This window comes from Schistocerca nitens, chromosome 5 (assembly GCF_023898315.1).
Source record: "Schistocerca nitens isolate TAMUIC-IGC-003100 chromosome 5, iqSchNite1.1, whole genome shotgun sequence".
NCBI lineage: Eukaryota > Metazoa > Arthropoda > Insecta > Orthoptera > Acrididae > Schistocerca > Schistocerca nitens.
The window spans coordinates 801,081,666-801,107,119 of NC_064618.1; the positions used below are offsets into that span (position 1 = coordinate 801,081,666).

Sequence of the window (25,454 nt, forward strand, 5' to 3'; positions counted from 1 at the left end):
TCCAGACAATGAGAAAGGAAAATGGGCAAACAAAGAGGCAAAACGAATGTTGGGGTGGCAGGAAGAGTAAAGAACAGGAGGGGGGAGAGGAAAAGATGAGAGCAGGGGCGCCCCAAAGGCACTACACATGATGGGGCGCCAGTACCAGCACTGACCCTTCCCGATCCCCACAACATACCATCATTGTGACGCAAAGAAGACAATATCAGTGGAAGAAGACACAAGAAAGGGGAAACAAAAAGGCACAAAAGACCAGAAAAAATATATGGAGGCAAGGCTGAAGGCCTCCCAAACAATGGCAACGCAAACCCAGAGACTTCAGTGCCGGAAGGAAATTCAGGTACTTAAATCTGGAAGGATAAACCACTTTTGCAAAGAAATCCAATACCAGACATAACCATGAGAGGGTTGTCTGCTAACACCTGCAACAAGAAAGGTGGGAGGGCATACTTAGTGGAAAGGGTCAAAAGGCAAGTTCAGTCCAGCAAAATATGGATCACTGTGAGGGGTGGGTCCACAACTACAAGGGGGTGGGGATGACCTCATTACAGAGTAAAAAACCACGGGTAAACATGGTTTAGCCAATATAAAGACAGTGCAGGATGGTAGATTCCAGCTAGGAGAAGCGGTGGGATTAATGTCCTCGATCACATGAAGTTTATCAGTCAGAGGGGTGGCCCCCATGAGTCCAAAGGAATTTGATGTGAAGCCGCAAATCTGCCACAGATGGGATCACGGAGAATGGGGGTAGGTGGCTGGCCTCCCCACCCCCTTCCTACCCCCATCAGATGATCAGAAGCTCATTACCTAGGTTACCCACGTGGCCGAGAACCCAAGGGAAATCAGTGGAACATGCAGTACGGACAAATTCAGCGAAATAATCGTGAATGGCAGGACCAGCAGGTGATATTGGAGGCCACTCATCAAGCCCGCACATAATAAAACTCAGTTGAGGGAGGCACACTTAATAAAGCAGAGCACATGTTAGATGGCGATCAGTTATGCACTAAACACCCCACACATAGCAGGCAAGAAAGGGTGTTCCACGCCAACAGATGACATGAAGGCATATCCCAAGTGATCGGCGGATTTAGAGCCATTGACATAAACAATAGCATCCTGAACCTTCTGTAAGAGTGGTTGGAACAAACAATGGAACACCACCGGAGCAATGGACACTTTTGGACCTCAGAAAAGATCCATCTGAATCCGGGGGCAAGGAACTAACCAAGGGCATATGTTCAGGAGAGAGTGTGGGGAACAGGACAAAAAGGAAAGGTGAAAATCACAGTGGAGAGAAGCGAAGCAGCGCCCAACCAGTGAAACCACCCAAAGGCAGGCAGCCGATGTCCCAAAGCCATGAATAGTACAAAATAGGAGTGAGCACAGAAAGAGCAGATAGTGATGGCACAGGAAACCATGCACTGGGAATGCCAAACTGAAAGGGAAGAGACACCATTGTGAACCAGAAGGGCTAGTGGGAAAGGTACTGGTGGCCAAATGGATATCATGATTGTGGACTATGCCCAAGATGAAGATGTGGAAGAGGCAGGTGAGCTATAAGCTTGACAACAGTGGTCCAGAAGGGACAGAACTAAGGCCTGATAAAGGTGTAGAATAGTCTAACGATCTGCACCCCATGAGGTCTAGGCATGGAAGTGAAGGACATCAAGTTCATGGAGGTAGTGTGCATGTGGCAACCAAGTAAACTTGTTGTCAAAAAGAAGACCCACGAAAGGAACTGAGGGACCATGGTCAGGTGTTGGACGTTGAGGTAGAGAGCTCTGGATCAGGATGGACTGTAGTACGGTGACAGAAATGCACCATTCGTGATGTAGGGGTGGAAAACTGAAAACCCGTGTACACGCGGAAGCATGCTGGATGGCACCATGGAGCTGTCACTCCACAGAGGCCACCGAGTGGGAAATAGACCAGATACAGAAATCATCAACATACAAAGCAGGGGTGACCAATGGTCCGACGAAGCTTCTGATCAATAGCAAACCTGACAGCATCTCAATTCCATACACGAACTCATGAAAGAGCTGTGAACCCCATCTGGGGATAAACAGTGGAAACATCACCTAAAACTTAATGCACCTAAAACTCAATGCAGACATCTAGAAGGAAATCCGTAAAATCATGGTAACAATATCTGATTGCAAAATCCACCTCACATGAATCATAGCAAGAAAACGGCTGAAACAGGCTAACTCAAAAGAGTCACACGTTCTTCGGAACATCATACTACACCCAACTGATACAAACAAACAAGAAATAGCATTTAGGAATTAACATTATGGGTATTTTGTTGACAAGAAATAATTCTCATACAAAAATTGTGGACATGAAAACTACTCAGTATGTTCTTTTTATCACATGCACATTCACACACTTACAAGAAACCAGGAAAAGTAAAGAAGACCTAATACAATTATCTACGGATAATAAAGACTCTCTGTCAAACCAGTGATTCATCTTTTTATCTCTTGCACAGGAACTGATGTCGTCAAACCAGCCACTCCCTTCCCCTTCTTAAAGCTGAGCTCTTCAGAAATACTGAGGTACTGGTGCTAAGCCTGACAGACAGCCCTTGTAACAATCAGCCAAGAGAGAAGGGGGTTGGGTGGTGGTGGTTTGTCTCATGGTAGCAGCTGACAAAATAGTGTGGGCATCTCAAGTCTCCAGGGGGGATGCAGTGTCACTCAGAATTGTAGGTTTGATGCCAAAGGGATGGTGCTCTTTTCCTCTTTGTAGAGGTAGGCAGGCTCTGGTCACTTTATGGAGACTGTTTTGTGTCTGAAATTTGGGTGAATCTTGAAAGTGTTCTCCTCTTTCAAAAGCAACCGATACATTGAGTGTAACAGTGGGCACACAGATCATCTCTGAGCATGTCTTCTTGTTACTTGGCTACTATCTGAGACCATGGCAAGGCCTGTAGGCTGGTACTATTTTGTGACAGGCAATCTACGACAATATTGTTTCTACCTGAAATGTGACGCACGTCAGTCATAATTGGGCTATATACTCTGCTTCTGTACACTGCTATGGTGAGCCATGATCCGTTGCACATTGGAAGAGACAAACTAGTGAGTTGTGGTCAGTAAAAATTGTAATACGTCTTCCTTTCACAGATGACTGAAAATGTTTAGTGGATCCATAGATCACCAGCAATTTGTGATCGATAGCGCGTCATTTTCATCTGCTGCAGCATTAGGTTGTGCATGTAAATGGTGAGTGGTTGCCACCGTCCATCCACACACTGTTGCAGTATATTGTGCCTATTGCATTTAGGCTCACATCCACCATGAGAGCCAATGGGGCACTAATGCACTGGTGAGCCAGCCGTGCTGCTTGTGCCAAACACTGTTGGACTTCAATGAAATGCCACTTCACTCGCTAGGGTCCAAGGTATCTTCCAAATACCAGATGTACACTTGCCTGAAAGCAGTGTGATAAGCAGTTCCTTCTGACTTACCAGCTCTGGAAGGTGTCGCAGTTAGTAATTTATCTTTCCCAAACATTTGCGCAATACCCCATAAGTTGTTGGCAAAGGCATACCTTGCACACACGGCCGAAAAGTGATGACACCGGATGGAGACCACATTCAGTAAAACTGGCACCTCTCATTTGTTGACAATACTCTTTGCATTAATAATGACTGCCAAAGTCCCACAGCCATTGAAAAAGCAGCCACAAGTGGGTCACATGCTTCTCAACTGTAGGTGAAAATATGAGGACATCATCCCAATAACAGAATGAGAATGGCAACCAGCACAGTACTTCATGCATAAAATGTTCCTACATCTGTGCAATGATTCTCAATCCAAAAGCCATGAAGCTATACCGGAAAAGCCCAAAAAGCGTTATTACAGCAGTTTTCTGTACATCATCTGGCACGGTCGAACACACTGAATACCTAAACATGAGTGATGGTGCTGTTAAAAGTCACTCACCATAGGCGCAGGGTAATGACAGGGAATTGTGCAGGCATTATGTGCCGTAAATCCCTGCGTAATTGCCAGAAGCTAACTTGTTTGCACTCCATGTGTAGAGAGGATGCCCTTGAACTATTTGATCTAGTCACAATAGCTGCTTTCAACAGCGTCTTGAATCCCACTTGTGCTGCTAAGAACTTATCTGGTGGAAGCCTGATCAGATAAGCAGAAATGGGCTGCCCGCGTGATGTGAGGATATGGTGCACTGTCGAGTGGTGGCAGGTCTGCTGACAAGGGAACCTCCCCATCGCACCCCCCTCAGATTTAGTTATAAGTTGGCACAGTGGATAGGCCTTGAAGAACTGAACACAGATCAATCGAGAAAACAGGAAGAAGTTGTGTGGAACTATGAAAAAAATAAGCAAAATATACTAACTTAGTCGACCATGCGCAAGATAGGCAACTTCTAGGATATTGTGAGCTCAGGAGTGCCGTGGTCCTGTGGTTAGCGTGAGCAGCTGCAGAACGAGAGGTCCTTGGTTCAAGTCTTCCCTCGAGAGTAAAGTTTAATTTTTTATTTTCGGACAATTATTATCTGTCTGTCCGTCTGTCCGATGCGAGGTAACTGCGCCATAGTATGGGGAAGCTACACCTAAACAAACATCGAAACACACGACATCAGTCGACTACAGCGAGTGGAAGAGAGAGTATTCTTGCTAACGAGGCTCCCTGGCTGGCAGTCGACTGTTCTCTACTTTGGATGAGAGTGCATTGAATACGTGAGATGTATTCCGTGGACAATATGAATGCAGTAAATATAGCTCGCGACTTCAATAACAAGGTCAATGAATATTTTCCGAACTGCAAGTTTGCGGTACGGTCGCAAAACACAGATACTAAACTTATTACAGTGAACAGAGACGACAATGAACGAACGGACAGATAATAATTGTCTGAAAATAAAAAATTAAATTTTTTCAATCGAGAGAAGACTTGAACCAAGGACCTCTCGTTCTGCAGCTGCTCACGCAAACCACGGGACCACGGCGCTCCTGAGCTCACAATATCCTAGAAGTTGCGTATCTTGCGCATGGACTACTAAGTTTGTATATTTTGCTTATTTTTTTCAGAGTTCCACACAACTTCTTCCTGTTTTCTCGATTGATCTGTGTTCAGTTTTTCAAGGCCTATCCACTGTGCCAACTTATAACTAAATCTGAGGGGGGTGCGATGGGGAGGTTCCCTTGTGAGAGCTGGAAATCCTAGCAGCATGTAGCTGAAAAGATTGCCATCATTTACTGCAGTAATGGTTTCGTTAGCCAAAAACTTTGGGGCCTATGGACGGTATCAAGTGTGATACCATGCCAATGTTTCCTCATTTATCAGTACAGATGACAAGGTTGATGGACTGGTACTATGGCTCACTGTAACTGAATAACATGTGACTAAATATAGCATCAGATGAAAATGTGACAAAAAATCTACACTGAGTACTGGGATGTTGACACTGGTCATAATAAACATCCAGGTAGGCTCATACTGAAAATCCAAATCCACTGTCATTCTCTATTCACCTTAAGTTTCATTAAATGAATCATTCGCTACAGTTAGTATATGCTGCATTGGTGAGACAGTTGCAATACTAAATCCTTTGGGGTAAACCCTCTCCTCAATGTTGCATTTGCATGCTGACTGTCATCCTATAGCTGGGGACGCACACATGCTGATCACGAATGTTGATGTTCTCTGATGTTCGTTTATGGCATTTGAGTAAGAGCGAAGCTGGTGCATTGATGCGCTGCACCTCCGAAACACCTGCAATGCCAGGACCATTGGCCAGTAGTAATATCAAATCTACACCCATCATCTTTCTGGTACCCCGTCTGCTGCTCAGGAGTATGCTTGTAGTCACATCAGAATGTGTGCAGTGCCACTAGCTTGAAGTTCAGGTGTATGATTTTATCCTCGAACTGTTCCACCAATTGGTGCTCCTGCACTGGTGAATCTGCACTCATCATATGCATTTTGGTGCTAGTGGCACCTTTTGCTGCTATGTGTGTTCCTTGATTGCTGTCAGTCATCCTCTCAACTTTAGCACATACTGAAACTTCAGACATGATGTTCATAACAGTATCAGCCTTCTCTAGCAATGCCTGCAGGGTATGAGGGGAGGTTTGAAGGAGGCTCTTGTATATATGGTGGGTAGTGGTAGTCCAAAGCGAGAGCTTGAGGTGAACAGATTCGGGAGTTTTTTGAGGTGGCGTTGGGCATCCTGTTCTAGTTCCTTGACCAAAAGGGTTTTAATCTGGGAGATGGGATGCACGAATCTCGGATAGCACAGTATGAAAATTCCATAGATGGAGAGTTGGTATTGCAAGGAGGTTTGGGCATGATTTGATTTTTCACAACTAGATTGGTGAGCACTATGGTCTGATGAAATTTGAGCAGATGGAGGTCATTGTGGAAGGAAGGGTAACAACCATAGATCGGTAATTTAATGGTAAGGTCATCTGGGGGGATTCCATGAACTAGGCAGCAACACAAGAACAGTATTTGGGACTGGACTCTGGCTACTGATAGATAAAATTTGCAGATGTCAGATTTGCAAATGGCAGGAGCAAGTGGGTGGAAAATAAAAAAACATACAAAAATATGAGGAAAAAACCACAAAAAGTATGAAATGATTTCTGAGACACTGAGGTTCAATCAATCACACTGAGCTTGTTAAAGACTTCTCTCCTTCTCCTGAACCCTACTGTGAAAAACACTTTTTTGCCACTAACCCTACCAATGAGACTTTATCAGAAACCAACACTAAACCTTGCCTGACTCAGTTTACTCCTCCATCCATTTGTGATCCACCTTCATTGCCGCATATCTCCCTCTGTTAGCTGAACTCTGTTACCTAACCAGGAACCTTGCCTCAACAACATTCCCCAAACTCCTGAAGATGGAAACCAACATTACATCTGCAGAAAGAACCACAATCCACTACCTAAGATCTGACATGGACTTTATAATCATATCTACCGAAAAAGGCACGGATTACCAGGCGGAAAGACTCTGCCAGCTCTCAGATATGTCCACCTACAAACACTGCCGCAGTGTTCCCATTACACAACTCCAGCAATATCTCCAGTTGCTCCTCAAGCTCTTGGGTCCATCTCAGACTCCTGTCCTGAGTCTCTCTCTCTCTCTCTCTCTCTCTCTCTCTCTCTCCTAACTCCACCACTCCCTGCACTCCTATGTTCTGCATGCTTGCTGCCCCATTTTGTTTGGTTACTGTGCCCTCACAGAAATATTCTGTGTTCTTGTAGATTAGTGCTTTCTGCCTTTATCCATAACCTACCCTCCTTACATAAAAGACATCAACCATTTCCTCCGCTTGCTCTCCACAGTACCTGTTACTTTACCATCCAACCAGTGCTTGTCACTATTGATGATGCCTCCCTCTACATTAACATCCCCCATGGCCTTGGCCTTGCCACTTTTGAACATTACCTTCTCCAATGCCTGATTGGCTCCAAATCTACACCTTCCTTCCTGGTCACCATGACCAACTGTATCCCCACAATTACTTCTCCTTAGAAGACATCACATACAAACAAATGTGTGGCACAACAATGGGCACCCACATGGCACCATCCTATGCCAACCTATATCCATTGGCCACCCCAAGAAATCCTTCCTACTACACAGAGTCCTGAACCCCTTGCATGGTTTGGATTCACTGATGACATCTTTGTCATCTGCACCAAGGATTTGGCCACCGTATCCACATTCTTCCAGAACCTCAACATCATCTTTTCCATTCACTTCAACTGGTCATCCTCAATCCAACTTCTTCAATGGGACACCCACCTCAAGGATGGCTACATCAGTACCTCCATCCACATCAAACCTACCACCACCAACACCACCGCCACTTCAACAGCTGCCACCCATTCCATACCGAGAAGTCTCTCCAACACAGACTAGCCACCCTGGTAGTCATATCTGCAGTGATGAAGAGTCTGCCAAATATGCTAAGGGTCTCATGGAGGCCTTCACAGACTGAAATACTCTTCAAACCTTGTCCAAAAACAGATCCCCTACGACCTCCCACATACACACTGCCAGCTGCACAGATGCACTCTTGTGACTCGGTACCATCCAGGAATGAAGCCCATGGTTTTGACTACCTATCATTGTGCAATGAAATGAGAGATATCCTCTCCACCCCTTCCACACTGGTATTCTGCTGCCCACCAAACCTATCCAAATACTTGTCCATCCTAAATCTACTCTTGCTACCAACCCCTTGCCTTTTGGCTCATACCCCTGCAACAGACACAGATGCAAGACATTTACCATATGTCCCTCTCACTGTCATGTACTCCAGTCCTCTCACAGGCATATCCTACCCCCATCAAAGGCAGGGCCATATGTGAAAGCAACCAAGTGATCTACCAACTAAGCTGCAACAACTGTCACCTTCTACATGGGTGTGACTACTAACAATCTGTCTGTCTGCACGAATGACCACCACCAAACTGTGGCCAAGAGACACCTGGACCACCCAGTTGCTAACATGCCACACAACAAAATGCACTTCACTTTAAAGAATGCTTCACAGCCCACGCCATCTGGATTCTTTAAACCAACACCAGCTTTTCTGAATTGAGCAGATGGAACTCTCCCTATGACTTATCCTTTATTCCTGTAATCTCACAGCCTTTCACTAGATCTTGTCTACTGCCTGCCTATCCTCTTCGCTGTTCCCACTCCAGAACTACATGCGTCTTCTATCCGACCAACACATCTCCAAGGCCTCCACCCGCAGCCTGCTGTCTTGATCCCCACCCTGCCACATGCTCCTCCTTACCGCCATCAAATGGTTCAAATGGCTCTAAGCATTATGGGACTTAACATCTTAAGTTACCAGTCCCCAAGACTTAGAACTAACCTAAGGACATTACACACATCCACACCTGAGGCAGGGTTCGAACCTGTGACCATAGCAGCACCGAGGTTCCGGACTGAAGCACCTAGAACCACTCGGCCACAGCAGCGGGCTTACCCCATCACCCATCCCACCTGACTGCTGCTCCATCTGACACAATTGCAGGTGGGATCTTGTGCCCCGCGACAGTGGCCATGTGTGTTCATGTTATGCTTGTATAAATGTATTTGTGTTTTTTCTACTGCAGAAGAAGAACTTTCTCCAACACTTTTGATATTTTAGCAGTTTTTTTCCACTGTGCATCTGCAACTCAATGCCTTCTCTATATGGTGAGTATCACTCTATCCTTTCCATATTGTTTTTATTCCATAGTGGACTATCAATTGTTTGATTGTTTGAATAGATTATGGATATTGATGAAGTAACCAATATGTAACAATAACCTATTTTTTCTTCAGCCACCTGTTGACTTTTCCAAATATTTTCATTAGCTACCTGTTTAGTAAGACAGCTACTATTATCTATGCCTATTTGTGACATCTACAAGATGAACAAAAATCTGCATATTACGACAATGCAATTGGGAGAGGATGATCTCCAACATGATGTCTTCTACATGGGACCTTGTTGCAATTTCTGGAGCTTTAGCAGCTGACACAGTTTTGGTGACAGCACTGTGGGTGAGGTAGTCAGAGCAGACTATTATCCACTGAGTCCCATTTGTCAACTCTGTGAACTTCCCCAGGAGGTTGATTCCAGGTTGATTCCAGTTTGGTGGAATGGTGCTGCCACAGCTAGAACTGGTACCATATGTCATGATAGAACTGTGGTACACACTTCTGTCATTGGCATTCCTTCCAGTGGCTCAAATAATGCCTAACATATAAGTAGAAACTTGGCCAGTGATATCTGCGTCTGATTCTGTACAGAGTCATCATGACTCCCAGGTGACCAGATGTTGGAGCATCGTAGATCAAAGTTATCTGGCTGTAGATGAGCTTTGATGATGAGCAATCATTTCTGCCCCATTGGACAATAGTTCCTTTTATACAATGTTCTGCGTAATAATTAGAACTCTCCTTTGATCAGTTGTTTATCCTTCAAGGCTTCTATGGCTTTCAGCAATGCTGAATCTTCCCTCTGTTCAGTAGTGACATTTAATGCAGTGATGCCTGAGACTTCGTCCACAACAGGATTCACTGAAAGGCAGTCAGTGTCCTTGTGTTTGTATACCATGGTGATCTACTGCTGAAGCCTCAGAGCCCATCTTGCCAGTTGACCCAGTGGGTCCATCAGGCTAGTCATCCAGCAGAGAGACTGGTGGTCCACTACAACAGCAAATTGTTTGCCAATTAAATTGGAAATGTGAGTGGGACTTGTTGACAGGCCAAACAACAGGAAGGCACTTTTTCTCCCAGTTGTAGAGTAGTTACTCTCAGAGTTGGAGAGTACTCTTGGAAGCATAAGCTTACTCTTCAAAGAATAAGCTTTCACCTTTTCAGCACCTTCCTAAAATTGTGCTAGAACTGTACCTGTCTTATAACTGCTAGCATCAGTTAACTGAATTAACAACCTTTACAGTTATAATTAAAAGAATAGTTTTTTATGCCTTCGTAAAATTTTACACCTCTACAACTGCAGTCTAGAGTCATAATATAAGACCAATAATGATAAGAGAGAAAATATCTCATAAGTAGTATTACAGTCTACCGCCCATAACTTCAGCTGTCCTTCCTCAAAAATGATTATTCTCAACAAACCATTAGGACTTTGGTACTTTATACTTCCTATTTGAAGCTTGAGCAGGAATAGTGGGAACATCAATAAGAATGCTTGTTCATGCTGAATTAGGTCAACCAGGATCACTAATTGGGGATGATCAAATCTACACTACTGGCCATTAAAACTGCTACACCAAGAAGAAATGCAGATGATAAACGGGTATTCATTGGACAAATATATTATACTAGAACTGATATGTGATTACATTTTCACGCAATTTGGGTGCATAGATCGTGAGAAATCAGTACCCAGAACAACCACCTCTGGCCATAATAATGGCCTTGATACGCCTGGGCATTGAGTCAAACAGAGCTTGGATGGCGTGTACAGGTACAGCTGCCCACGCACCTTCAACACAATACCACAGTTCATCAAGAGTAGTGACTGGTGTATTGTGACGAGCCAGTTGCTCGGCCACCATTGAGCAGACGTTTTCAATTGGTGAGAGCTGGAGAATGTGCTGGCCAGGGCAGCAGTCGAACATTTTCTGTATCCAGAAAGGCCTGGATAGGATCTGCAACATGCGGTCGTGCATTATCCTGCTGAAATGTAGGGCTTCGCAGGGATCGAATGAAGGGTAGAGCCACGGGTCGTAACACATCTGAAATGTACGTCCACTGTTCAAAGCGCCATCAATGCGAACACGAGGTGACCGAGATGTGTAACCAATGGTACCCCATACCATCACGCCGGGTGATATGCCAGTATGGCGATGACGAATACACGCTTCCAATGTGTGTTCTCCGCGATGTCACCTAACATGGATACGACCATCATGATGCTGTAAACAGAAACTGGATTCATCCGAAAAAATGACGTTTTGCCATTCGTGCACCCAGGTTCGTCATCGAGTACACCATCGCAGGCGCTCCTGTCTGTGATGAAGCGTCAAGGGTAACCGCAGCCACGGTCTCCGAGCTGATAGTTCATGCTGCTGCAAACGTCGTCGAACTGTTCATGCAGATGGTTGTTGTCTTGCAAACGTCCCCATCTGTTGACTCAGGGATCGAGACGTGGCTGCACGATCCGTTATAGCCATGCGGATAAGATGCCTGTCATCTTGACTGCTAGTGATACGAGGCCATTGGGATCCAGCACGGCGTTCCGTATTACCCTCCTGAAACCACCGATTCCATATTCTGCTAACAGTCATTGGATCTCGACCAACTCTAGCAGCGATCTTGCGATACAATAAACCTCAATCGCGATAGGCTACAATCCGACCTTTATCAAAGTCGGAAACGTGATGGTACGCATTTCTCCTCCTTACACGAGGCATCACAACAACGTTTCACCAGGCAACGCCGGTCAATTGCTGTTTGTATGTGAGAAATCGGTTGGAGACTTTCCTCATGTCAGCACGTTGTAGGTTTCGCCACCAGCAAAAACCTTGTGTGAATGTTCTGAAAAGCTAATCATTTGCATATCACAGCATCTTCTTCTTGTCGGTTAAATTTCGCATCTGTAGCACGTCATCTTCATGGTGTAGCAATTTTAATGGCCAGTAGTGTAAGTATTAGTAGCTTGCTCTTGTCACATGTACTTGGAGGTACTAACCAAACTAAAAACATACCACTTGCAATTAACTGCTCTTATTTTCTCTGTATTGGGTCTATTCAATAGCGTCCAAAAATTTTATATTGTGGGCAGCAATTAGGTAGTTTTTTGGATTCAGGTGGAGGCCAGCAGTCTGAACACACTTCAACATGGTTTTCTGTGATCTTAAATGTTGTTCAAAGGTCTTTGAGAAAATGACACTGTCATCCACATAGCAAACACATGTTGTCCACATAAGGTGTCAAATAAGGTTGGCCATTATACATTCAATGGTGGCTAGAGTGTTACACAGTCCAAACAGCACAATTTTGAACTCGTCAAGGATGTCAGGAGGTATGATACTACCTTTTCCCAGCCAGCCTAGTCAATCTTGATTTGCCAGTAGCCAGTCTGCATGTTCAAAGTTAAGATATATTTTGCTTCTTTCAAGGAGTTTAGAGTGAAATCAGTATGCGGCAATGGGCAGACACCTTCCTTCATGATTTTATTCAGTTGTTGGTAGTTGACACAGAAACACGATGTGCCATCCTTCTTCTTCATGACTACAAGAGCTGACAACGGCCATTCAGAAAGTTCAAGATGTCATCTTGCACCACCTTCATCTCTTTCCTCCTGGATTATCTGTTATTCAGCTGGAAATAGACCATATGAGCACTTGCTAATTGGTGGATGCTCCCTAGTGTTAATACAGTGTTTGTACCATGGGCCACTTGGTCTACCTTCTCTTCACTCCACATCTGAAAGCATCCAAAGATTGATGCAGGATCAGGCTGGATCCTACTGACAATTCATTAATGGCTTCCTCCTCTATATTGTCTATAGCAGTAGCAATATCAGTGGTGTTATGCTGGCCTTCCCTTTATGGATGACTTGTGCCAGATTGTGATGATTAGTGATCCAAAGTTCTCCTTGATCATCTACAACACTTACAATCATCACTGTCATCCAAATTTCTTTTGAGTTTGAGTAGCATTTTGCAACTGACAAAAGTTTCCCAGTTTAACTGAGCATTTACACTGATGGTGAACTCGTTTCATGGGATAGCAGTATCATCAATGATAAGCAACTGCCTAGAGCAATCTTTGTGTGTGCTTCTTAAAACAGCTTCGTCATTCTGGAGCTCTGATCTTCCACAGCCTATGAGTGCTTGTGATGCCTGCAAGAAGTCCCATCCCAGAATAACATTATCACTACAGTCTCATAAAATGACTAATTCAAAGGCTTGTATTCTGTCACTGATAGTTATTCTTGCAATATATGTTCCCATTGACTGGATGTATTTCCCATTTGGGACTTTCAGCGCTATCACTTTTGCATCATGGAAAATATTTTTCTTGAGCTGGCAACAATAAGCATTCAAAATTTTGAAAAAGGAAACTCCCAAGTCAACTAGCACCTGGACAGGTAGGTCACTGAAGATGACGTCAATGACATTTTGGTGACTGCTGTTCATGGAGGATTTTCATCTGTGGTGGCTTCACCTCCACAGGTGTCTGCCTTGCATTTCCTGAATTTGGTGGTTAGGGTGGGTGGCTGGAATCTCTGAAAGGTGACGTGAAATGGTTACATCATGTTGCATAGCTGACTAGTCCAGGGTACGGTGATGACCTTTATCTTACTGGTTAACTCTAATCAACTGTACTTGATTGGTGTGAGTAGAACTGTTGTGATGGAAGACTTCTAGCGATGTATCGGTTGTTGAAAACTTTTCTTTCTCTGCAATAGCATACATGCCCAGGATGTCTGCAGTGGAGACATACTGGCATGTTGTTCCCCATCATCCAAATGTCCATTCTTCTGTGGGACCTTAACCTCGATGCAGCAGTTGGTGATACCTTCACAGGTCTGGTGCTGAGTTGTCATTTGATGGCTGTGGCTTGAAACCAAGTCTAAAGTCCATTCCTCTTGGTGTATTCAACTGGTGGCGGAAATTGGTGCTAAAGATTGATACAGCTCTTCAATGTTCTCTATTACATCCTGATATACGGGGTCAATATTCATGGCTACTATCTCTTGCTTACTCAGTGTGACAATTATGACTGCCATAAAATGCTGTATCTCCTCTTACAAACCAGTGTATGAGAGGCATGAAGGTCACAGTGATCTTTCACAACTGCCATATGGACCGCATTTGGGTGAAGGTCATACCTCTATTACAACTCATCAATGCGTTGGCACTGCTTGATAAATTCCTCTATTGAGACATCCTTTACCCGAAGAGCTTGGTACATGTTTTCTGAGACGTATTTCATTAAGTGTAAGATTTTGTCAGCTTCTGTCATACTGGGATCCACGGTGTTGCGTACGGCCAAAAATTTCTTTATGTAGCACCGTCATTTCACCATGACAGTGGACCATGTTGGTCCACATTCCAGGCCAGACTGAAGAAAACGTTTGACAACAATCAACAGCAAGACCACTTAGTGGAACAAGATATCGAGCTTTTCTTTGTTGTTCTCAAACTACATCTAGGCTGTGCCTGCCAATTAAAAATGCAGCATGTAAAAATGGAATTTTTTTTAAACAACTGCAATTTATATACAGCTACTGCAAAAATGGCCACTACAAGAAACATGTTAAAAATACCCATTTGCCAAACATGTAATTTCATCCATTTGTTGTGTATGGTGATTCAGTCAAATCCTTTAAGTCATTTCGTAGGGTTTTGACAAGCATCTCTGCAAACACTGATGTATGCATGATGTGCAGACGAATTACTGCTATTTTGAAATCCACAGATCTCAATCATCACTAGAGAATGTAGATGTGTCATGCTGAGCCAAACCATCAAACTTTTATTTCATGCAAGAAGTTCTCACAAGAAAGGCAAGACTCTCTGTTACACAGGAGGATGTTTATCAACTTGCTATACTTGTATCAGTCAACTGGATATACAGTAGCAGCTGTGGTTAAGGAGGACCTTGCCATTAGCTGCTGTCTCAGCTCTGGACTGACTTTGTGCACAGTGAGTAATTTGTAAGATTTGATCACTTGTCACTTGTAAAGAGGGCATCAATGTCACATCAATAGTTGGCTGCTTTCTCTGAATCAAATATTTCAAAGTGCAACAGAGAGAAAACTCTGGCTCTGGACTGCACCTCTATCAGCATTCCTGGGAATACTCACTGATCATGATGATAAGATAAAGACTGTGATGATCATTTCGCTTTTGCAACATGACTTCAGTATTTGTAATGGGAACAATTACTTCAAATGATAATTATGCAACTGATATGAATTTAACTTTACTGGGTAACAATGTGCCATTTCCCTGCACTTCCAGAACTTACTACTTTCTTACTGATTATGAAGCAGAGGCAGCTCTACATCCAGGCGCCGCTCCGGTAAAAGCGAGCACCAAAGGCTGAGTGGATGATCACTTATTAAGGTAATAATTTGTACTCAAAGCTACTGTATTAGTAATTTTGTTTTACACATAAACATGGTAATGGGTCCAATTTATACGAGTGATAGGTTTTTAAACATTTGTAACTCACATGTTTAATTGGGCCCTTCTTTAACTAATACTGATGCTGCACTGATTGTAGCCTCCAGCTTTGTATATGGAGATGGTAGTTAATGCTGTTTGGGGCTGGAGAGCCAAAACCCATGCCGAGCAAAAATCCCAGACAGCACTGCACTGTTTCCGGCTCATATCAGTGTCGCTGGCCAGCTTAGTTCCACCACTACCCTGAGCCAATTGGGTGACAGAACTGGAGTAAGAGGAAATTTCTGCATCTCTTACTATCTGGGTGATGAAGGAGCGAAGATGGCATTTGTGTATGAATGGGTACAGAGAACAAATGTCACATTTGTAAATTAGGCTAAAGTTGATGAAGAGCTATTGTGCAGAACTCTGACACACAAAGATGTATTACGCAAACATGTGTTATCTTTTCACTAGATCAGTAATTTCTCTGCTGTTTTAACCAATACTTGGCAAAATGACATCTTATCACATTCATCATCAGCTGTTTAGGAACTTTGTCACTCATTTTACCAGCAGGCATTACCATCTTTAAGGACTGTCAGCGTCATGGGTGCTGAGTAGTTTTGTGTTTCCAAAGAAGCACCTTTTTTTCCGAAAATTAGTGATAATTTACTGGAGCAGATTCTAACTAATTCTAAATGCGAGTAAAATGCACATTCTATTTTACCTTTTATTTCAGTCCATTTAGTCAATTTTCTTTACCACTCTTCATTAGGTACCCTGTACTGCAGAACATATTTTTGATTAGAGCATTTCTTTACATAGCTCAGGTGTTCACAGAAAGAAACTTTCAGATACACAGAGCAGAAAAAGAAAACGAGAAAGGAAAAAAAAAAAAAAAAAAAACTTGAGAAAGGTTACTAGTTCAAAAACAAGATGTCTTTGGCTTAGTGATATGCACGATAATGTAGTTGATTACATTCTGCTTAATGTCTACATTTCCTGACTCCAACTACTGAAAACAGTTACCTTGAGCGCTTATACTGACAAGCCTCTGAATTAATTTGTTATTTTCTTTTACACTGTTTTCCAAAATGAGAAAGTAGTCACATGAAAACATGGGCAAAAAATGTGTGTCTGCCCCCTCCTTCCTTCTAACAACCCCTGAATTTGACCCGAATGAAATATTGTATGCATGAAGTACTCCCTGAATGACACATGGATCTTAATTTAAAAAACTGCAATCAAGGGAAAGTTTTGAATTTTATTTTTGCTCCTTCAAATAATACTGGAATTTCCAAACTCTGAAAATACATAATGGATACACATGACATTTATTTAGTATGGTATTGGAAAGTGCCCGGCACAGGATTCACCAAACTGCCTTCAGACTATTTCTCTGCTATTTCACTTACGAACAGTGCTTGGGAAAAATGAACACTTAAATATTTCTTAGCACTGGAGAGAAATTGAAAATTGTTATATTGAGTATCACTTTTATGTATTATTGGCATACGGGATTTCATTCAATCCATAAAGTATTTCTGCTCTTTGGGAACACCAGTGGTTAAATATCTGCTGTTTTCAGTGACCATTTTCCATGACAAAAGAGGTTACAAAGTTTGGCAGCACTTATCTAAACTATAAAATTTAGTGAAAATTGCAAGGCTCTATTGCATGCAAAAAGTTCTTGATCAAAAAACTGATATTTTGAAAGGAAGGACTGCTCATTCTACGATCCAGTCTGAAACTCAATGAGAGAAAAGAGGATGGCTTGCTGTAGTAGGAATAATAATTCCATCTTATTTACTTTATATCATTGCAATGTTTAGTGTTCGAAAAGTAACAAAAACTTTTTTAACCTGATAATTTTTTGGCACTAACTGAATGTGTTTCTAATTTCAATGATGTTTTGCATGATCATATTTCTCATGTGAACAAAACTGTCCCATATGACTCATTTTCCTCTGTCAAAAAGTCTTAACAAAATCATAGATTTATTGGTGGAAAAAATTTTGAACTTGATACAATCAAAGTATTTTTATATTACTTTAGACTGCACACGTGACTTGGCTTTCCTACATATCACTGGTCAGTAGTCGGGGGAGGGAATGATGAGGACAAATGTCCAGAAACACATTTCCAAACAGATTTTCACTATTACTTGCTCAACATTTCTATAAAAAATGTGACGAATGTTTCAAACTTTTACATGTAAACCACAATCTCCTTTTTAGAAATTTTATATAATTGGAAGAAGATAAGATATAGTAGAAAAATGCCTCTTTTCAAACATACAAAATAAATTCACCAGCAGCTTAAACTCTGATACTGACAAAAATTATGTCTTTAATGATACAGAACGCTCACCAATCTTTCTTGATCACATAAATCTACAACACATACTGAATTATTTATTTTCAACAAATTTAATTTCAACATTTCCAAATTTATCGACACCACTTGGACTTACTTAATATTATCAGTCATAGTAGCTCACAGCAAAAGATCTTTTTCTAAATTAAAAGAAATACAAAAATTATCTCAGGTTTATGCTGTTAAGTAGATTAACCGATTTATCTCTGATTAGGGGCAGTTAAATGAAAACCAAAAACTCGCCACAACATGACTTTGGAATGGTTCCATTCAAAAGTAATCACCATGTGCTTTGAGACATTTATCCCACTGGGAGAGGAGACAATCAATTCTTATTTTGTAGAATGCGGTTAGCTGATGGGAGATCCACACTTGCACCCACTCCTGCACTTCCTCATCCAACTGAACAGACATCCACACATGTCTGTTTTCAGGTTGCCAAGGACGTGAAAATCAGAAGGTGAAAGACACCAGCTATACAGAGGATGCTGCAATGTTCAACAACCATATTACCAAGGTGCAGCCTTCATCTGATTGGAAGTGTGGGGTGAGTGTTATTGTGCATCAGGACGCTTTCTCTGCTTGTCAAGTTCCTTGAGTGTGGAACCACAATCAATGAACAGCACTTTGCAGAAACTGTGATGCGCCATAAAGACAAAATGTCCAGAAATACTGTCAGGCAGATTCATCTTGTTGCACCATAACGTCTGCCCCCATACTGCCAATGGGTTTAAGGTTACACTTCAGTAATTTGGTTGGGAAACACTGCAACATCATCCCTACAGCCTGGATCTTTCACTGTGTGATTTTAATATCTTTGGCAATCTGAAGAAAAACACGCATGGATGTCGGTTTCAGTACGACTATGAAGTGCAAGAGTGGATGCAGTTGTGAATCTGTCAGAGGCCAGCTGTGTTCTATGAAACAGGAATACACCATCTCATCTTCCTGTCTTAACGTGTGTGGTGATTACATTTTAATAGAACCATTCTGTGGTCTCACTGTGGTGCCTGTGTGGTTTACATTTGACTGCCCCTCATATGTTGGAATAAGTGACATTGCCAAGGATTTTGCATACATCAAAGTTCAGAAAGTAGATTGTCTGTAAATGTTTTTGATATTTTTAAACTTGAATAATTAATTACACATTTTAGTGTTGCACAGGAAGAACCTGTAGTCTGGGAGTACAATCTTTGAGCAGTAATCAAAACATCTTGTGTCTTAGGTTTGAATTTAGCCACTGCTTAAATTCTGGAGGGGGGAAAAAAATCAGCAATGACAGCTGAAGACTTCCAATACAAGAAGTCTCCCTTATTCTGCCAATAGCAAATACAGTGGAGGAGTGGACAGAGTTGAAGGGCCACTTCTTGCACTTGCACCTGGGGTGGGAAATTTCACCTAAAATATGGAAGAATCAGCAACAATCAAAAGGATGAGAATGGAGAAGGCAATGGAAACCACTGCACTAAAGCTTCATAATCTATATCAGCAGGACATGTGGCGTGTAATCGAAGAAGTGTCATAAGGAGCTCTCCATTGGCTAGATTCTGGATTAGTCTCCCATTCAGATCTCCAGAAGGGGCTGCTCAGAGTGAGCTTACCATGAGAAAAAGACTGAATAACCAATGAAAGAGTAACATTCTAGGAGTTGGAGTGTGGAATGTTAGAAGATTAAAAATGGCAAGGAAGCTAGAAAATATGAAAAGAGAAATGCAGATGGTCAATCTTAATACAGTGGGGGTCAGTGAGGTAAAATGCAAAGAAAATAAAATTTCTGTTCAGATGAGTATAGGGTAATATCAACAGAAACAGGATTCATTATGATTTCAGTAGGGCAGAGAGGGAGTTACTATGAACAGTTCAGGTTGTTATTAGATCAAAAGCAAACCAACGCCAACAATATTTCAGATATACTTGCTGACATCTCAAGCAAATTTACTAAACATGAGTTATTTGAATAAATTTCAGCAAATCCACTGTCCAAAAATCACAAGAGGAGATACTCTTAGAAAAGCCTTGAAATGCAGGAAGACTCAGTGGATTACATAATGGTAGAGAGAAGTTGGATACTGAAGAATTGAGGAATGATGGATGTCTTGAAGTTCTCTACAGCTGTAGATACCATACTAGGCAGGTCAGCTGAAGATGAGTGGATGTCTCTAAAATGGGCAATCACAGGGGATGCACAAACAAATATAGGTACAAGAAGATTACAGCAAAGAAACTTGGGTAACATAAGGAATACTTCAATTGATTGATGACAGACTGAAGCACAAAAATGTGCAGGGAAAGACAGGAATACTGCAACATGTCACTTAGGAATGAAAGAAATAGGAAGTGTACGAAAACTATGGTAAAATGGCTACAGGAGAAACACAGAGAAATTGGAAAAGACAAGGTCACCAGAAGGACTAATCAAGAATATAAAAAATCAAAGTAATCTTCACTGAAAATGAAACCAAGGGTGTCAAGATGAGGAGTGCAATGGGAATTCCATAATTAAATGCAGAGGAGAGAGCAGATATTTGGCAAGAGTATACTGAAGGTCTCTGTAATTGTGAGGAACTTTCTGATGATATGATAGGAAAAGAAATGTGAGTCAATTTGAAAGCCACAGGGGACTGAATATTGGAGTTGGAATTTAAGAGAGTTTTGGAAGACATGCAATTAAGGCACAGATATCATCCTTTCAGAATTTCTAAAATCATTGGGGGAAATGGTAACCAAATGACTACTCAAGTTGGTGGGTAGAATCTATGAGTCTGGAGATATACCATTAAACTTTAGGAAAAATATCATCCACACAATGCTGAAGATAGCAAGGGTAGATAAATGGAAAAACTATCAGACAATCAGCTTAACAGCTCATGCATCCAAGTACTAACAAGAATAATATACAAATGACTGGAAAAGAAAACGGAGGGTACATTAGATGACAATCAGCTTGGCTTTTGGAAAGGGAGTGGCGCAAGAGAGGCAGGTCTGGCATTCTGGCTGATAATGGGAGCAAGACAAGAAAATTCAAGACATGTTCATTGGATACGTTGACCTAGAAAGTTTTCGACAATGTAAAATGAAGCTAACAGTTAAAAACTCTCAGAAAATAGGAATAAGCTACAAGGACAGACGGGTAATACAGGGTGACTCAAAAGTCCATTAACATTTGAAATTTCAATACTTCATGGAATCATATAAGCTGAGAGGTAAAAATTGTCACACAGCTTGAAATGACATGTGGTTTTATTGGAACCGAACAAAGTACTACAAAATGACCAAAGGATAGTACTTCACATGATACAAAAGCAATAATTAGCATAACAATTGACTTCAGCAAAGATGTTCTTTATAATAAACACTCAATGTCGGCCATCATTCATCAACAATATCTGCTGTCGAGGGATAATGTTGTGAACAGCACTGTACAGTGCATCAGTAGGTATGGTGAGAAACTGCCATTGGATGTTGTCTTTTAGCATCACTAATGAGGTCAGAAATCAAGGTAGAACTGAAACTTCAGATGAATATACAACCAATAACAACACAGATTGAGGTCTGAGGATCTCGGACGCAAGCATGACGGAGGACTACAACTAATTTTATAAATTATTCTCATGCAGCATCAGGGACATGTTGTCCAGTGCCATCTGTTGGCTGGTGTTTGCACTCATTTTTGATTGCAATAAAACCCAATGTCATTTTAGGCATTTGTGTAAAGTTTTACCTCTCTGTCCACATAATGGCAGGGATTAATGCATTTTCACATTTTAACAGACTATTGGGTAATTCTGTATACAATATGTAAAAGAAGCCAGAGATCGGAAGACAAAAATGAAATGCTCAGATTAAAAAGGGTGTAAAACAGCTGTTCAGTCTACACATCCAAGAAGCAATGATGTTAATAAAAGTAAGGATGAAGAGCTGGATTAAAACTAAGAGCAAAAGAATACGAATGATGAAGTTCGCTAATGACACTATTATCCTCAGTGAGTTTGATGAGTGCAGTGTATGGATTGAGAATCAAACAAAGAAAGACAAAAGTAATAAGAAGCAAATAAGCACAGGCAAAGAGGGCATTCGTCACCAACATAAGTCTATTAGTATCAAACACTGACCTTAATCTGAAGAAGAAATTTCTGAGACTGTACTTTCGGAGTGCAGTTCTGTATGGTACTGTGTCACAGTGGGAAAACTGGAAAAGAAGAGAACTGAAGCATTTGAGTTGTGGTGCTAAAGAAGAATGTTGAAAATCAGGTGGACTTATAAAATAAGCAATGAATAGATTCTCTACAGACTTGGCAAAGAAAGGAACACATGGAAAACACTGGCGAGAAGAAGGAACAGGATTATCAGACATGTGATACAATATAAGGGAATAATTTCTATTTTATTAGAAGGAGCAGTGAAGGGTAAAGCCGTAGGGGAAGATAGAGATCAGAAAATATCTGACAAATAATCGAGGATGTAGTGTACAAGAACTACTCCGAGATGAAGAGGTTTGTTCAAAGGAGGAATTTGCGGTGGGCCACATCAAACCAGTTTGAAGACTTGATAACTATGGCCATCTCTGATAATAAGTATAACAGTTAAAATATACTGGGATTAAAGTGGACAACTTTCCAAAAACAAGGAAATTACATTTACAGTCGGCAGTACTGGAGCTGTGCGATGGAATCACAAATTGATGACTCATCCTCATCATCATCAGTCGCTGTGCTCATTGCTGAGCGTTGTGACCCGTGAACCAAGTGTCTCCATCCTGTATGGTTGCCAGCTTCTCTTAGTGCCTGCTGAAGAGGTAGACCAGAGCTCATCTTGATTTGATATATCCATCAAATCACTGCTCTTCCTCTTGGTCTCGTGCCCTCAATCTTCCCTTGCAAGATTATTTTCTTGATGACTACTGGTAGCGATTATCTCTGGAAGATTCTAGCTACTGAACGGTGTGTTTCTTAGAAACAAAGAACAAAGTTACAAAGTTAACTATGGAGCATGAAGTCTTGCGCAAATGTTTATCTTTTGCTAACTAACAACTATTATTTTAACTTTTGGATCCACTCTATAAATCTTGCAGGTCCATTGGGTTACATAACATAGGTTTCAAAGTATGATGATCTGCAGATTCCAAATGTAATTTGTCCAGCTGAAAGTTATATTCATATTTCTGAACAATATCTTCTACTACATGTGGAAGTTCTGTAACACAGCAATCAAATCATTTGACATGACTAACTTACTTTCTCTAATATGATACACAAATGACTTTTATTGTTGCACACCCTACACCAGTTCTTTTCCTTTATTGAGCTAAATTATCCAAATTAAAAGTGAATATTTTCCAGGAAGACATCTGTCTTTCCTAAAACTGGCCACCCCATGACCCCCCCCCCCCCCCCCCCACCCCACACTGAGAATTTTTTATTGTCAAATGGACCCCCACCCTTTTTATTGCAAATTCGGATTCTATGTCTAAAAATACCTTGCGTTTACTGGAAACATTTTTTTCCATTTGTGGTAGATGGCACTATAATCAACAAAATTCAATTTGTTCGGTTTTTTCAATTAAGAATGGACTCATCTGACTCCATATAAATTTTTCAATAAAATTTTTAACTTTTGTTCTAGTTTATATAATTGTACAAAATTTAATTTAGCTTTGCATCGTATAGTAAAACTTAAACATTTAGACTTTTAAAAGTCTGGCAAAATAGCTATTTTCATCATAACGTAACTTTCTGTTCCCTCTGGGGTTAATTTCAGTTAGTCCCCACATCATCAGGATGCTTGATTTCAGTGAGTCTTCTATATTCTCATCATTAAGGTGACTGGTTATAGTATATTCTTCTGTCCGACCACTGTAACTCTCAGGGTGCCAACTACAGCGCCCTCTGCCACTGATGGAAAAATTATTTCAGATAACCCCAGGTATTTTTGGTGTAGAATCTGAATCTGTAATAAAAAAAACTGGGGCTTACCATTTGAAAATAAAAAGCTGATCCCCCCACCATAGGAAAGTGGGGGTTGTTATGGTTGGTTCAAATGGCTCTGAGCACTATGGGACTTAACATCTACGGTCATCAGTCCTCTAGAACTTAGAACTACTTAAACCTAACTAACCTAAGGACATCACACAACACCCAGTCAACACGAGGCAGAGAAAATCCCTGACTCCGCCGGGAATCGAACCCGGGCGCGGGAATCGAGAACGCTACCGCACGACCACGAGCTGCGGTTGTTATGGGGTGGCCAGTTTTAGCATAGGCAAATGTCCCTTTTGAAACGATTAACTTTTCACCTGGAGATTTTTTTCCATATGATGCATATTTTTTTGAGATATTTAGTTGTTCCAAGTTAAAACTATTTAGTTGTTACAAGTTAGAACAAATACCCTGTATAATATCTACAACCATAGCATCATCACTATATGTAACTTATGAGGTTGGGAATATCCCAGTATAAACAAAAACATCCGTAAGTGCTATGGTAATTTCAAATAATGGAAACTCCAGGTAGGAATATCAACAATGTAGGAAAAGACTGATTGCTACTTACCATAAAGGAGACATATTGAGTTGGGGTCAGGTGCAAGTAAAAGACATTTGCATAAAACTTTTAACCACAGACTTCATCAGCAAAAGAGAAACACACACATCTGGCCCAAACTGCCGGAATTGATGGTCATTTGTGCTTGAGGTGTGCTTGCTTGTGTGTGTGAACAGTGGGTGTTTCTCTTTTACTGATGAATCCTGTTGCTGAAAGCTTTGTGTAAGTGTCTTTTAATTGTGCCTGTCTACAACTTAATGTGTCTTCTTTACAGTAAGTAGCAATCTATCTATCTCTACATTGTTGCCATGGCAATTTGTAATCCAAAAATATTAGCATGTTTTGTTTCATTTGTACCTTTCAAGTCTTAATTCTGTGAATCGCTAGTAACATACTTCTAGTTTTAAAAATGTCAGTAAAATACTGGACTGGCTTACGTTAGTGGTGAAAAAGCACCATAAAATTGCCTTTGGTGTACTTTCTATCCATTTTTCAAATTTAATTGACTGGTTTTCACATCTTTTCTGAATAATAGCCTTTTATATACTTCATTTATTGGTTTTGGTTAGGAGAAGAGCTCAGTTAACTGCAAATCATTATTATATAACTCTAATCTGAAATTTAATTAGCCCCACATATCTTGGAGCACCTTATTTCCAGGTGCTATTTTCTCAATAATGCACAATGCAATAACACTGATTTGTTTTCCTCTTGTACCACAACACGTCTCACATGTTGATCTACTGCTATGCAATGAAAATCTACTGTGAGTATTTAGGAATACTGTATTCAATGTACTACCAGGAAACAGCCTCCCCCCTCCCTGATTCTTCAAAAGATACATTGGTTTTATTAGTTTTGGACTATTCACTCATAAACTAATGAAGAA

The 25,454-nt window shown here is 41.3% G+C and overlaps 1 protein-coding gene across 2 annotated transcripts in view; it reads right to left on the minus strand.

The window, feature by feature from the left end:
- The window catches only part of LOC126259414 (uncharacterized), a 188,946-nt gene that overhangs the window by 111,754 nt on the left and 51,738 nt on the right, over positions 1 to 25,454 (minus strand). The window contains exon 1 of one of the 2 annotated variants that reach the window (XM_049956195.1): positions 22,661 to 22,866. The exons of the other annotated variant lie outside the window; for it this stretch is intronic. Within the exon in view, the coding sequence (XP_049812152.1) occupies positions 22,661 to 22,727 (67 nt within the window). The 5' untranslated portion in view covers positions 22,728 to 22,866. Of the gene's footprint in view, positions 1 to 22,660; positions 22,867 to 25,454 lie in introns of those variants that run through there. 2 annotated transcript variants of the gene reach the window in all.